Genomic DNA, 12,800 nt, shown 5'->3' with positions numbered 1-12,800 from the left:
TTATAAAAATTCTAATGGGCAAAGTTAGATAAACCAAACTTCTCTTAGCTGTAATAGCAGCTCTGACTTTGTCATTTAGAAGCCTATGTTCTAAATTAACTATAAATGATTCTGCTTCCTCTGTATTATTGAAAGTGATGGAATTTTAAACACATTCTGTACATTATTAATAGATCCCCCCTAAAGATTGCATAGTTTAACCAATGCTTAAATATGCATAGGCACTTAAATAGACACAGAAACAATATAGAGAATTATATTTTTGCAATGTAGCAAAATGCTTGTGGTAGATAAAAAATACCAGTGGCATCTTCATTTGTCAATTAGTGAGAGCTATCCACTGCCCCAAATCAAGATGTAGTATTTGCTATACTGATATTCCTAAACTTTGCATGTTGCTTACTAGCACTGAGGAATTTGAGAATGCCCAACTTCCCATTCCCCCCGTCATGGTCTAAAGAATTATTACCACTGAATATGTCAGTGTTTGTTTTGGCTCTGGAGTTTTTCCTGGATCTTCCATTCCTGTATCACAGCTGCTTCCTCAGTAGCAGTTGCAATATACACATCAAAGCATGTTTTCCTAGTAAAGCAAATTGTTAATGTTATTGGTGCTCATCTTGGAAAATATTTTGGTGGACAGCTAGCTATCCTCTGCTCTCAAACCTCAACTGTGTCAGGCCACCACAAATACAGACCTGATACGGTGAACGTGTTACCTGTCACGGCATTTTGTGTACACAGCACGCTTGCTGATGTCACTTCACTTGAATTCCAAATATTTTTTGACTAATACCCACTTACCAATCTTATGCCTTTGAATATACAATGGAGAAATGATGATTTGTCTGACAGGAAGTCAGATTTAAAGCACAGATGTAATTCATAGAGAATGTGTACCCTTAGGGGAAAAGGAATAATTTCAGAGGTAACACAGGAGAAAAGGGCAGGGGCAGATGCAGTCTTCATCCTAATGGAGACTGCAGCCTTTGCATTTGCCTGTAGTTTAAGTGATTGGGAGCATAAACACGGTATAGGGCAGAGCAGTGAAGGGGAGGACTTAGGAGCCTTTGATCACCGCTGCTGAAAGTCTGCACTTGAACTTTGCAAACGAGAGTTTGCAAAACAGTATTGGCTACTGGAGCAATGGCAGAAGGTTGTGTCATTATGAAACGGCGGGCGGGCAGGAGAGTGTTCAGGATAATCCACCGTAACTGTCACTCCTATCTAGTGAGCAAGGTGTATAATTCCTCTCACAATGTCTTTTCTTTCTTTTTTTCATTAGTGCAACATTTTGAGTTAGTGCAATTTCTTGGCTTATTTTCTACATCATATGAACTCTGCTGTCCATCTACTTATCAGATGTTAGAATTATTACTGTCAGTCCTTCTTGGTTCTTCTTGTTGGCTGCTTTTATTCTTTTATATCTATTTTAAGTAGTGACAGGGTTTTTTTTCCCCTTTTTATTTTTCTTAAGTATTGGTCCCTGTTCAGGCATCTGTGTCCAAGAAGTACAGTTATTAGAATGAAGCACACAATTTCCCATGGGATTTTTACTGAAGTCTGACATTTCAAGACAGCAAGAACTCTGGTGTGAATGATTTATTTGCAATAAAATAATTATCTTACAGAACTTTTTTTTTTTTTTTTTTTTAGAACTTCATACTGTTCAAGTTATTTATTCTATGACAGAATAGTACTATCCCATTCCAATTCAAAATGATTTAACTGAAATTTGTCATGGAGCACTAATATAGTGTAAAATGATGTGATGAACAGGAATTTTCACCAAGATCATTGCTGAATTATAATGTGTGCAATTTTGTACAGTAGCTGAGGTGATGGCATTCCTCTGCAGAAAGGATTAAGGAATTAGTTATAGTTTTAAGTGTAGAAATGATAATTAATATAGGACATAATTTTCAACAGCTGTTGCTAATTAAAATGTTTCATAAAGGCTTCCTGATGGTATGGGAATCTTGCTGAATTAAAAATTTGTGCATTTAAAAAGGAATTACAAAATGAACATAAACTTATACTAGGAGAAGTGTGTTGTACATAGCTAGTTAAAATAGCCTTTGTTTAAATTGTTTTCTTGTTTCAAACATCTGAAATACTTAAGTTAGAACATCCAGACAACTGTGTACATGTGTATGTTTGAAAAATGTCACATGAATATCTAGATGCCTAATTTCTTTCATTTTTAATAAATCCCTATGTACATTTCTGTAAAGGAGGAAGCTTTATCATAGAGCAACATTAAATGGATACAGAAACAGATGGTAGAGAGAAATTTAAGTTATTTCTTTTGGAAGACAATTTTGTTTTCACAAGTTCTGTGGTGTTCTTTACAAGTCTTCCTGCAGTATTGGGACTACTCTGATTGTCTATATCAAAGGATTATTGTTATTGTTATAGTTAAAGTACCAGCCCTGCCTTGCCGTGATACTTTTTAGCTAGATGTTGCCCTGACTTTCATGTGATGCAGAAGGGAAGAAGCACCAAGTTTCTGATGCATCATATATGGAATTTCTGTCTCCTACATGATATGGACATTAACTGTGCCCCCATTAATACTGTTTTTTAGGGATAAGTGAAGGGGAATGGGAATGCAGTTAGTTATAATAGGCTGTCTTGAGTCCCTAAGGCTTTGGAGTAATTCCAGCTTCATTGGGTAGCGAGAGAGTAGATACTTCCTCATTGCTGCCCTTAGGAAACTCAGAAGCATGTAATCTACTTAGGCAGGAGGCATACTGAGTATAAGATGTGGCCTTTATTGCTTTCTGAATAACTTTATAGAAGGTGACAGAAAGTTGAGAAAAAAGGTGGATTAAATGTGGGTAGTCTGAATAAACTTAGTGTGAACTTTTAATATAATCCATTTGTGCCTGAAAGGTTGAAATGTTTCTGACCTCAGTTTTCAGATGGGCTGTGTGTTCTTTATAGTTCTAATGTTTAAACTCACTGTCAAAAATCCATTTGGATCAAATTAAGTTAAGAGTTTCTTCCAAACAAGTGCTGCAACACATGGCACCAATAGCTTTACTTTTTTGCAAATTTCACAGATAAAAATCCCACAGAGCCAAAATACGTTTTGGTCTTCTCTTTCAGTGATCTTCCACTGTCTCATATATGCGTTTATTTACGTGCGCGCGCGCACACTCATACACATATATGGTAACATGCTGAGATTTTGAAAAATAAATAATAAAGGCAATATTATATTATCATTTCTAAATGGAATGTGGCAACTGATAAACTCATTAGCCCTTGTATACCCTGACATGTAAATGTCATTGGTATCAAGCTCTCAAATGACATGGAGCATGTGTCCTATGCTACAAATGCAGGCTGTTCATATCAAGTAGGTATCCCTGTAATATTGTCATCTCCTTATTTCCAGCAAGTAAATATAATTAAAAGCCATCAGATTTCTTTGATAGGTAGTTATGGCTCGGACCTGAGACGCAGAGATTACAAGGTTATTAGGAAGTGCTTAAACAAGTCATGTGTCCTCTGGGCCCTTGCACATGAAGGGAAACGTTTATGGGTGCAGAACAAAGAGAAGACCATAGCACAAATACATACTTGCTAAAATCGAAGCGGGCAGATTTGTGTGCCCCAGCAGCATGCTTGAAGACCATCCCCTTGAAAACACCAGATTGTTAAATGCTTTTGTGGCAGATGTCTCTTGTTTTCCCAGGATGTTTTATGACATTGTGTCACACCATTTTCAAAAGAGAGCAAGTGGCTCAGCAGCTGAGCATGCTTGGCTGGGAGGTTGTTCCCCACTGTGCAGTGTAGTAGGTAGCAGACGAGGCAGAGAAGTGAGGAGCTCTTGGTGAGGAGCTGGGAGCATACAGCTTGAGAAAGGGAGAGCCTGCTGAGAGGTGCGGGGAGCACAGACCCTGCCTGGGTCTGCCTGAAGGTTCCATGTTTCTTAGTGGATTCCAGGAAAACACTGAACTCTGGAAGGTCTAGGCAAGGACTTCACTGAAAGGATGCAGTAGGCAGCAGGAGGGTTGTCTCTTAAAACTGTTCTTTGTCTGTTCTGTCACTTAGTTGGTTTTGTTTCTCCATTGAAGTAGTGAATTGATCTGGGTGCTATCTTGACAAAATGTAGGGGTTTGTTTCTTAGAAGTTTAGAAGTACTTTGGTCTTATTCTGCAGAGGTCATGACAGCAGCACACCTACCTGAGAGCTCTAGTCAACTGAGGACCCCATCATAGCAGCCGGTCAATCATAAACCACAATTATCATCTGATTTACTGCAGATTAGACTGTGTGTTCCAATGCTGTTGAGAGGGTTTATGCTGTCAGTAGGAGGCTGTTTATAAATTAGTGTTCTTTTGGGTTTTTTGCATTGCAAATGATAGTTGCGTTGTGTGGCTTCTGGGTCTTATGTATGCTGAAATGTATTTATGCAAGCGCAGAGTCAAAAAATAAAAAAAAATAGATGAAGAGAAGTACAAAATTTGATTCATTTTCTACAATGAAGTTGGATAAATTAGCTATATCATCTGCTAGCATAATACCAGAAGCAACCCTTCTGACATAAATGTTAATTAATTACAGATTATGTGCCACTTGCAGATGCATTGATGAGAGAAAAAAAGGTGACGTTATTACACTAAGAAGTACCAGAATATTCCAACCCACAAAAATTTGTAGTCTCTAACAGATACAGCTTTACTGCATCTGATTAACAGTAATTTAATTCATACATAATAAGTAAAAGCTCTTCCACCTCTGAAAATTAAGATTATAAAACATGATTTCCCCATTATGTTGGTGAAAAAATGACTAAGCTATTTCGCACAAATAGCTTTCCAGCATAAACTGTTTGATGTCAAATGTATGAATTATTAAGTTGTATACATTTTCAAGCAAAGAATTGATGTATTGCTTTGTGTGCCATTTATTTTCACCTGCAGATTTTTTTATTCTGTATAAATGATTTGAATGACTGGGAGGAGACAGTTAATAAAATTTTTGATCATGAACACAATCTCAGGTTTTTAATCCCTTTCCTAACACAAAAACTTTCATGGTCACGTTGACTTAAAATTGGTCCAGTTGGTCATGCTGACTTAAAGTTAGTAAAGTGTTAATAATGCTAGCAAGGGGTTCACAAAAATGTCTTGGCTGTGAAATTTCTACCCATTATCTAGGTATTTTTGAGTTACTCAGTTTGATTAGTTCCTTGGGGACAGTACATCAAGAAATATGGGAATATTGAAAACTGTATTCCATTTTATTTTTCTGTGAAAGTCTACAAAGAATTTATCACAGTGAAGGGAGAGAAGAGTTTTTTCCATGTTTTTTTTGCTCAACAGAGACAAAATATTCTTTTAATGTCAATGATATTTTCAGAAACACTGTATTAATCTGCTAACAATATGATATGTAAGTGATCTAGTCCCAACAGAATGTTTACTGAAATTAGTAAAGGAAAAACGAGCATCTTGTAGACATGTAGATGAAATTCTAAAAAGTAGGGGGATCCTTTTATTTGATTGGCATGATTGGTTGTAAAACTGTATGTTGTATATTTAGGAAGAATGTTAAAATTTTCAGGAAGGCAGAGAATTACGTGTTTGATATGTATGTTTTTGTGCTGGACATCCCTTAAAGTTAGTGAATATCAAAAATGCTGCTTCCAGCATTTAAGCCGTCTCATATTTTGACTTTGTGCAACATAGGTACATGTTTTTGTTTTGTCTATACATTGCTGGAATGTATCACCTTTCTTCCCCTAGGCCTGAATAATAAATTAATGAAGTATATATCTGATACACAACAATCAGCTTGTGCTGACACAATCAAGCCTTTGTGTGAGGTCTGTAACGTGATTAGAATGTTTTTTTGGGTCGTCATGAAGAGAAGCGAAGAGTAGAAGGAATAAAATTAGCAGTCAAAACAAATATACAAAAGAGATTGGAAATGTGCTTTGACCATTCTTAAGCTTAAATGGATAAATAGAATATTTCAGTGATCAATTCAAAGAAACAGATTTCAAGCCAGAACTGAAAGCTTTAAAGCCTGTTTACAGCAACAGCAAGAAACCTTTGAAGAAGTTAAGATGTTGCCTAGCTAGTTTTGAATAAGTTGCTACTGAAACTGTTTTTCAAGAAAGTCAGACATTTGAAGTGGATGAACACCTTAGCTATTAGAGACTCATTAACTGATAGGTTATTAAAAAATTATGGTTCTTTTGCTTTCTTTACAAAACTGCAAGATGTCAAGGCCAAGGGATCAGTAAATACCAGAAGTTTGCCTCTTCATTAAAATGACCATGTAAAAGCAGATCGTGTTGCTGAATATTGTTATTTTTAGTATTACATCTCAGGAAAAAAAAAATCACTGTCAATGACCAGCATTTTTTCAAGATGAGGAGTTACAAATTGGATTACATCTTCTTTAGTATTGAAATGACTTCATGGATTTCCTTATAAATGATAGTGCTAAATTGAACAGCAAATGGAATAGTCAGCATCTAAACTAAGCTATGAAGTCATAATATGTAGGTCCCATGTTTAGTTATCTTTATTCTATGGCTGTCTGAACCATTCCTGTTATATTTCTCTCAGAGAGTAAACCAGAATCTGATTGGATTACTATCAGCTGTATTTAGCTACCTGAAAATGACTAATATAACTAAACTTCAACTAAGTAAGTTGAAGGTGGCCACACAGGTCTCTTGTAGTTAATGAAAGAGAGAAATAGCTTCATTCAAGGATTCATCCCAATGTTCATAGATCAGGTTGTGGTGACTTTCTTCTTGGAGGTCCACCTCCTCCCGTGACAAGAAGGAGATTTGATGGTGATTTTATACTGAAAACTTAACTTCCAGATGCCTAAGTGAGATGAATTCCACTTTGTATATGCAGAATCTGCTCTCCTCTTTCTTTGAGGAAAGCACAGCTTAATGAAAGGTAGTTCCTAGTGTTAGCATCCTCTTGCATCCTGAAAGCAAGTCTTTAGTAATTGTTATTCTGTGATTGACAGCTGAAGCTTCATTTTTGTTTGGCACTACCTGAATTAACTATGATTAAAGAATTATACAATAAATTTTACTTAAAAGGTCCATGTTAGGCCACATCAGTGTGCCATTTTATGTTGGAAGATAATAAAGAACATTTTTGATTTTTTAGATTATATTAGAATTCCATGGCACTATAAGATTATAAATGACATGCTAATTCTTTTTGATTAAAAAGAAAGATCAAAAATTTAGTGAGGCTACTGAATAAAAATGAAGATAATATGTGTTGTGACAAACACATGGAAAAAATAATGAAAGAATTTGCATTTTACACTTCTGCTTTGATCCAAGAATTACAGCAATGTTCAGAATTTCTTTTTTCTTCTTGTTTCTTTTTCTGTAAAAGGTGACAATATAATTACAAAGTGTATGTTATGTATGCTATACATACATATATATGTGTATGTATTTTCATGTATAAGGTACTTGAGTTCTTTGTGTACCTGCATGAGCATACATTATCCATTCCTGCCGTGCTACTACTAGTTTTGGACTTCAGTATGTTAAATATACTACAGACAAGCTAAAGAAGAATCCTACCTCAAAAAACTCAATGTAAAGTCTGGGTAGACAGGTGCATTATAACTGAAAAAAATAACAGGGGGTGATAAACAGCTAGAAAATTACTGAAAACAGTAATTTTAAAATGTTGTTTTATATCCATATTGTTTGCAGAGATGCTGTAGAGATTGCTTTATAATAAACAGTGTATTTCTATCAGAAGCTTGCTTAATTTCTGCTGAAGTCAGTGGGAAGTCCATGTTAAAAAATGGGTATAGCAAAGGTATTTATCAGTACACTAATACTATGGGGTATCTGTGGGGTTTTCAAATTTATCTGAAGATTTACTAATATCAGACAGAGAAACTGTCTTCATAGGAAAGCTTTAAAGGAGCCAGGAAGAAGAGACAGTAAGCTTCTGCTTAACTCACATAATCTACACTAAAACACTACACACTAAAATTATTGACTAGGAGACAATATGGCAATCAACCAAAAACAAGAATGAGAAAAAAATGGGAAGAGTTCCAACGTGCAAACAAATTTCATCAGACTCTCAGAAGAATGCTAAAAGACTGAGATAACATGTATTCCCTGAAATGTATTTGTTGATTACAAAAAACACCAAGAAAGATATGGCCTGAAGTTACCACCTCAAAGTCCCAATCTAGTATTTCTTACGGTTTTATGCCTATTTCATTTTTATTTTTCTGTCAGTACTTTTATACATTGAAATTCAATGACTGGTAATATACTTTTATTTCTAGGCCAGTTATTTATGTATCAGTAATGAACATTGTTTGAGATACTGTATTTTTGATAATTCATTTTGCAAAATTTTATACTTAACATATAATGTAACTCTGTCTGGTTTTCCTTTTATATCTGTAGTGTAAAACAAATAGTTGTCTGAGTCACAGCTGACTTACATTGCAATTGTCTATTTATGTAAGTTTCATTTAACTATCAGTCTGTCAACAGACAAAAATACTTCTATAGCATCCTGTATTCTGTAAATCTAAAAAAATCTTACAGATGCTGACCTTTTAGCATGTGACATACTTAACAGTAATGCCATTTAATATGGTATCATCTTTAATTCCCTCCCCCCATTTAAAATTGAATATTTCTGTTTCTTCGTGCCATTTTGCCATTTTTATGTCTGTGACATAAGCTTTCCTATTTTGAGAAGTAGTCTGTGAAAACATTATTAATCTTCTGAACACCAGTTTTAAAAAATAATTACTGTATAATGCTGGCCTGTAAGAGGGAGCAATTGAAGTGGGATAATGATGTCATTACTCAGAGTAAACTACCAAAACACAAATTTTACAGAGGAATGTTCCAAGACCCGGAGCAATGTAGTTGGACAGAGCTCTCCTGTGTGATAATACTAATAAATTAATTCTTGCAAGTTTTATTAGTATTCATTTGCATTCTCCCATCTTTTGAGGATTATTGCCTCCTGGTCAGAATGACATCTAGAGCTGAGTCAATCATAGTTCAATTTATTAGATTGCAGTTTGTCTCTCTTGTTGTGTAGTAATTAAGAAAAAGAAACAAGTTGGGTTGCTTTAATAATCATAGGGTATAACCCTAATTAAGCCAAGTAAAACCCTATTCCTACTACATCTCAAAAGACTAGAAAAGTACTGCAAATAAGTAGTCCCAGATAGAAACAAATGTGGTACTGAGCCCTTAGAATATTGTCCGAATTGTCATTTTCAAGCTTTCTCTGTCAGACTGGGTTAAATCTCATTCATTCAAATGAACTGGAAGTGATACCAGAAAATCCAAAGAAATGCATTTTTCCTCAGGGAACTATTGTTTTATCATTTTAGGCAAGAGGCCAAATCACCAGGTCTGTGCAAGCAGCAAATGATGCGTGTGGAGGCTAGAGGACAGGGATATCCTGGACAGGTTCCACAAGGCCGCTGTGCCACTATAGGCTGATGGCAGTCCAGGGCTACTCCAGATAGGGTCGAACTTAAGAGTTAACTGTAAAGTGAACTTCTGCATTTGGTCAGCTGAATCGCTCCCTAGGCTCCACTGATTGTATTGATTAGACAGCTACAGTGGCCTTAATGAGATCCTAGACACCTGAAGTTAGGTATCTCAATGTATAAGGAGGGTACCAGCTGCTAATGTCAGGTTAATACCACATTCATTGGAATTCATAAATAAATTTAAAAAAAAAAAAACAACTTTTAAAATTTTCTGGCGTGTCTGTATCATTACAAAGGTTTTAAAATACGGACTTATATATGTATTCTCTTGCAGTTGGTATTCTCTGCAACTCACTGGAAATCAAGCTATTTGGTACTTCAGGAAAAGCAACAAATTTCTTGAGACTTTTAGTGAAAAATCACAGTGGAAAACAATGGTGTTTATTATGCCTGTGTGGGCGCAGGTGTGGCAAAAGAGCTATAGATTTATCCTGTCATCAAGTTCTTTTAACTTAGATGGTGTTCAATCATCTTTTCTCAGTCCATCTATATTTGGAGGCATGATTCTTCCCTTCAGAAGCCTTGGTGATATTAAGAGCTTACAAATGTTTGCGCAATGTCTGTATGATGAGAACAGATATGCAGATCTGAAAGTTATGTTATCCTAGCACAGTTTGGAAATGCAATGCAGGTTGCCAAACTTTACCACTTATTGTTAATACACACTTATTATGTGTACAAAACCTAAATTTAATAAAAGACATTTTATGCAAGATTCACATTCAGACGGACTAGTAATAATATCAAAGCAGCAGCTGAAATGGGTGTGTTTTTCTGTTACTTAATCCAAAGGTATTTCTTCACGTAATTTTAACAAATATTGCCTTGTACAATAGTACAGGAATTTTTCAATTTGGTATTAATATCAGGATTATAGCTATTATCCATACAGACTGTGCCATTGATATGTACTTTATACTTGGTCTCTTCTTGTTTTCCAGGTCTCCCAACAAGGACATGGCTTCAAATGAAAGAGAGATTGTGGTTTGGGTTTGCCAGGAAGAGAAGATTGTATGTGGCCTGACAAAGCGCACCACTTGCGCAGAAGTGATTCAAGCACTGCTTGAGGAACATCAGGCAACATTTGGAGAGAAAAAGGTCCTTTTTGGAAAACCTAGTGATTACTGCATTGTAGAAAAATGGAGAGGCTCAGAGCGAGTGCTTCCTCCCTTGACAAAGATTCTGAGACTTTGGAAGGCCTGGGGGGAAGAGCAGTCTAATTTGCACTTTGTTTTGGTAAAGTCAGATGCTTTCCTCTCATTTCCATTGTGGAAGACAGCTGAAGCGAAGGTAGTACAAAATGTAGAAAAACAGTGGGAGCTCAGTCCAGCAAATTACATGAAGATGTTGCCAATAGACAAGCAAAAAAAAATTGTCAGGAAGACTTTCCGGAAACTAGCCAAGCTTAAACAGGACAGTGTTCAGCAAGAGAGAGATAATATGGAGACACTGATTCATCTGATCATTTCTCAAGATCATACTATTCATCAACAAGTCCTTAGAATGAAGGAACTAGATATGGAAATTGAAAAATGTGAAGCGAAATTCCATTTAGATCGTGTGGCCAATGATGGAGAAAATTATGTGCAGGACTCCTATTTAATGATCAACCCAAGCGAGGCTGAGCAGCCAGGGAGTAGGCCAGATGATCAAAAAGAGATGCATGACTATTTGAGCAAAAGTGAGGGGATTTTACAGGTTGAAGAGAGACTGAAACATCACAAACAATTAATAGAGAAACTGTGTGCTGAAATTGAAAGAGAGGTACATGGGATATGCATAGAAAAAAATGGAGATGATACTCGCACAGAAGGAGCTGCTAATGCTGAACTGGAAAACTCAAATTTGGAAAGTGTAAAATATGAGCTGGAAAAAAGTATGAAAGATGGTCTGAGAATCAACTCATACTTGAGCTGCGTTCAGAAGGAACTTACATACAGGGACTCACTGCTTCAAAAGAAGGAAAAAGAATATGAACTTCTTACAGAAGAATTTAATTTACTACATGTTAAAGACAACGTTGAAACCAGGCTTCCATCAAATGAAGAGCCATCCAAGGGCAGTGGCATCTCCAGTAACAGCATTGCTGTTCCTGACTTTGTTCATAGAGTGACTAATCTGGACATAAACGATACAGACTCTGACACTGGAATCAGCTCGACACACAGTCAGGACTCTGAAATAACTTCAGGGGACATGGTACTGTTGTCAACATAGTTGAAAACACTCATGCATTTATGAAAAGTCATATTTTGGAGGATATTTATAACTATTAGTAAACCTTGTTGTCTTGAGGTTTCAGCCCTTCAAGATCTTAAAACTGTGGCACTGCTTTAGCCACGTAAACAGTGCCTATTTATGTGCTTAATGGTATACTCGTGCTTAAATGCATGGGCAGTCTCATGGGTTAACTGCGAATCGGTGTAAGGTTGTTGGCTTTGCCAAATCAGGACAGACTGTTTAGACCTTGTAATATTAATACTCAGTGAAACAGGAGCATTCTGACTGGATTGGACCAAAAGTCTGGAGATTTGATATCCCCTAATCTTTGGGTCCACTTCTGCATCTCTCTAACTCTTTAGGAATGTGAATTAGAGATTAGACCAAATTAGACAGCGAGCTCGATTTTCTGCTCTGTTACATTAGCTTTATTCAGCTGGAGTTCCCCTGCCATGAAGCTGCTGTAAAGGAATATATAATCAAGCAAGTAATCTGTTAAAAATAGTTTTTATGATATTGTAGGACAAAAAAATGCAATTGCATTTATGCTGTGTATTTAAATTTAGTTTTGCGTTATCTGGATGATATTTTCAAAAACACCTAAGTCCAATTTTAAAAATTGCCTTACACACACAGGTTTTTAATTTCCATTCTCTTTCAGCAGTGCTTAACTGCTTCTAAGATCCTTAAAACCCCTACTTATCTGCTGTTACCCTGTAGTTGCCCCAGTGGTGCTTAAGTCCACATAATTTCTGCCAGCAGGCATGTCAGAACTGCCCGCATCCTGCTTGTGCGAGACGCTCAAATCCCAAGCTCACACCTAACCCCAGGGGCATTCTCAGCAAGGCTTTCTCCTGCCTATCGCATCAGTCCGATCCAGTGTCTTAGGCCTCCTCAGATCATGACTACCCAATAAAGTGTAACAGAAGGGACAGGCGGGAACCAGGTATTTTTGGCTCTGGCTAGATACTCTTTCCCAATAGTGAGGTAGTTACCATTTTCACGTAGCAGGTAGGTTGTCAAATCCC

At 36.4% G+C, this 12,800-nt stretch overlaps 1 protein-coding gene across 1 annotated transcript; it reads left to right on the top strand.

Annotated features, from left to right (window-relative positions):
• Positions 1 to 10,482: 10,482 nt before the first annotated feature.
• On the top strand, positions 10,483 to 11,769 carry RASSF9 (Ras association domain family member 9). The gene has a single exon (XM_009490106.2). The coding sequence runs from the start codon at positions 10,510 to 10,512 to the stop codon at positions 11,767 to 11,769; it is 1,260 nt and encodes a 419-aa protein (XP_009488381.1). The 5' UTR covers positions 10,483 to 10,509.
• Positions 11,770 to 12,800: the final 1,031 nt, after the last annotated feature.

Source organism: Pelecanus crispus, chromosome 1 (genome assembly GCF_030463565.1).
Source record: "Pelecanus crispus isolate bPelCri1 chromosome 1, bPelCri1.pri, whole genome shotgun sequence".
Classification (NCBI taxonomy): Eukaryota; Metazoa; Chordata; class Aves; order Pelecaniformes; family Pelecanidae; genus Pelecanus; species Pelecanus crispus.
This window is presented reverse-complemented; position numbering and strand designations above follow the sequence as displayed.

Excerpts from the sequence above, each read along its gene's own strand:
- RASSF9 (XM_009490106.2), top strand. The coding sequence starts at position 10,510 with ATGGCTTCAAATGAAAGAGAGATTGTGGTTTGGGTTTGCCAGGAAGAG.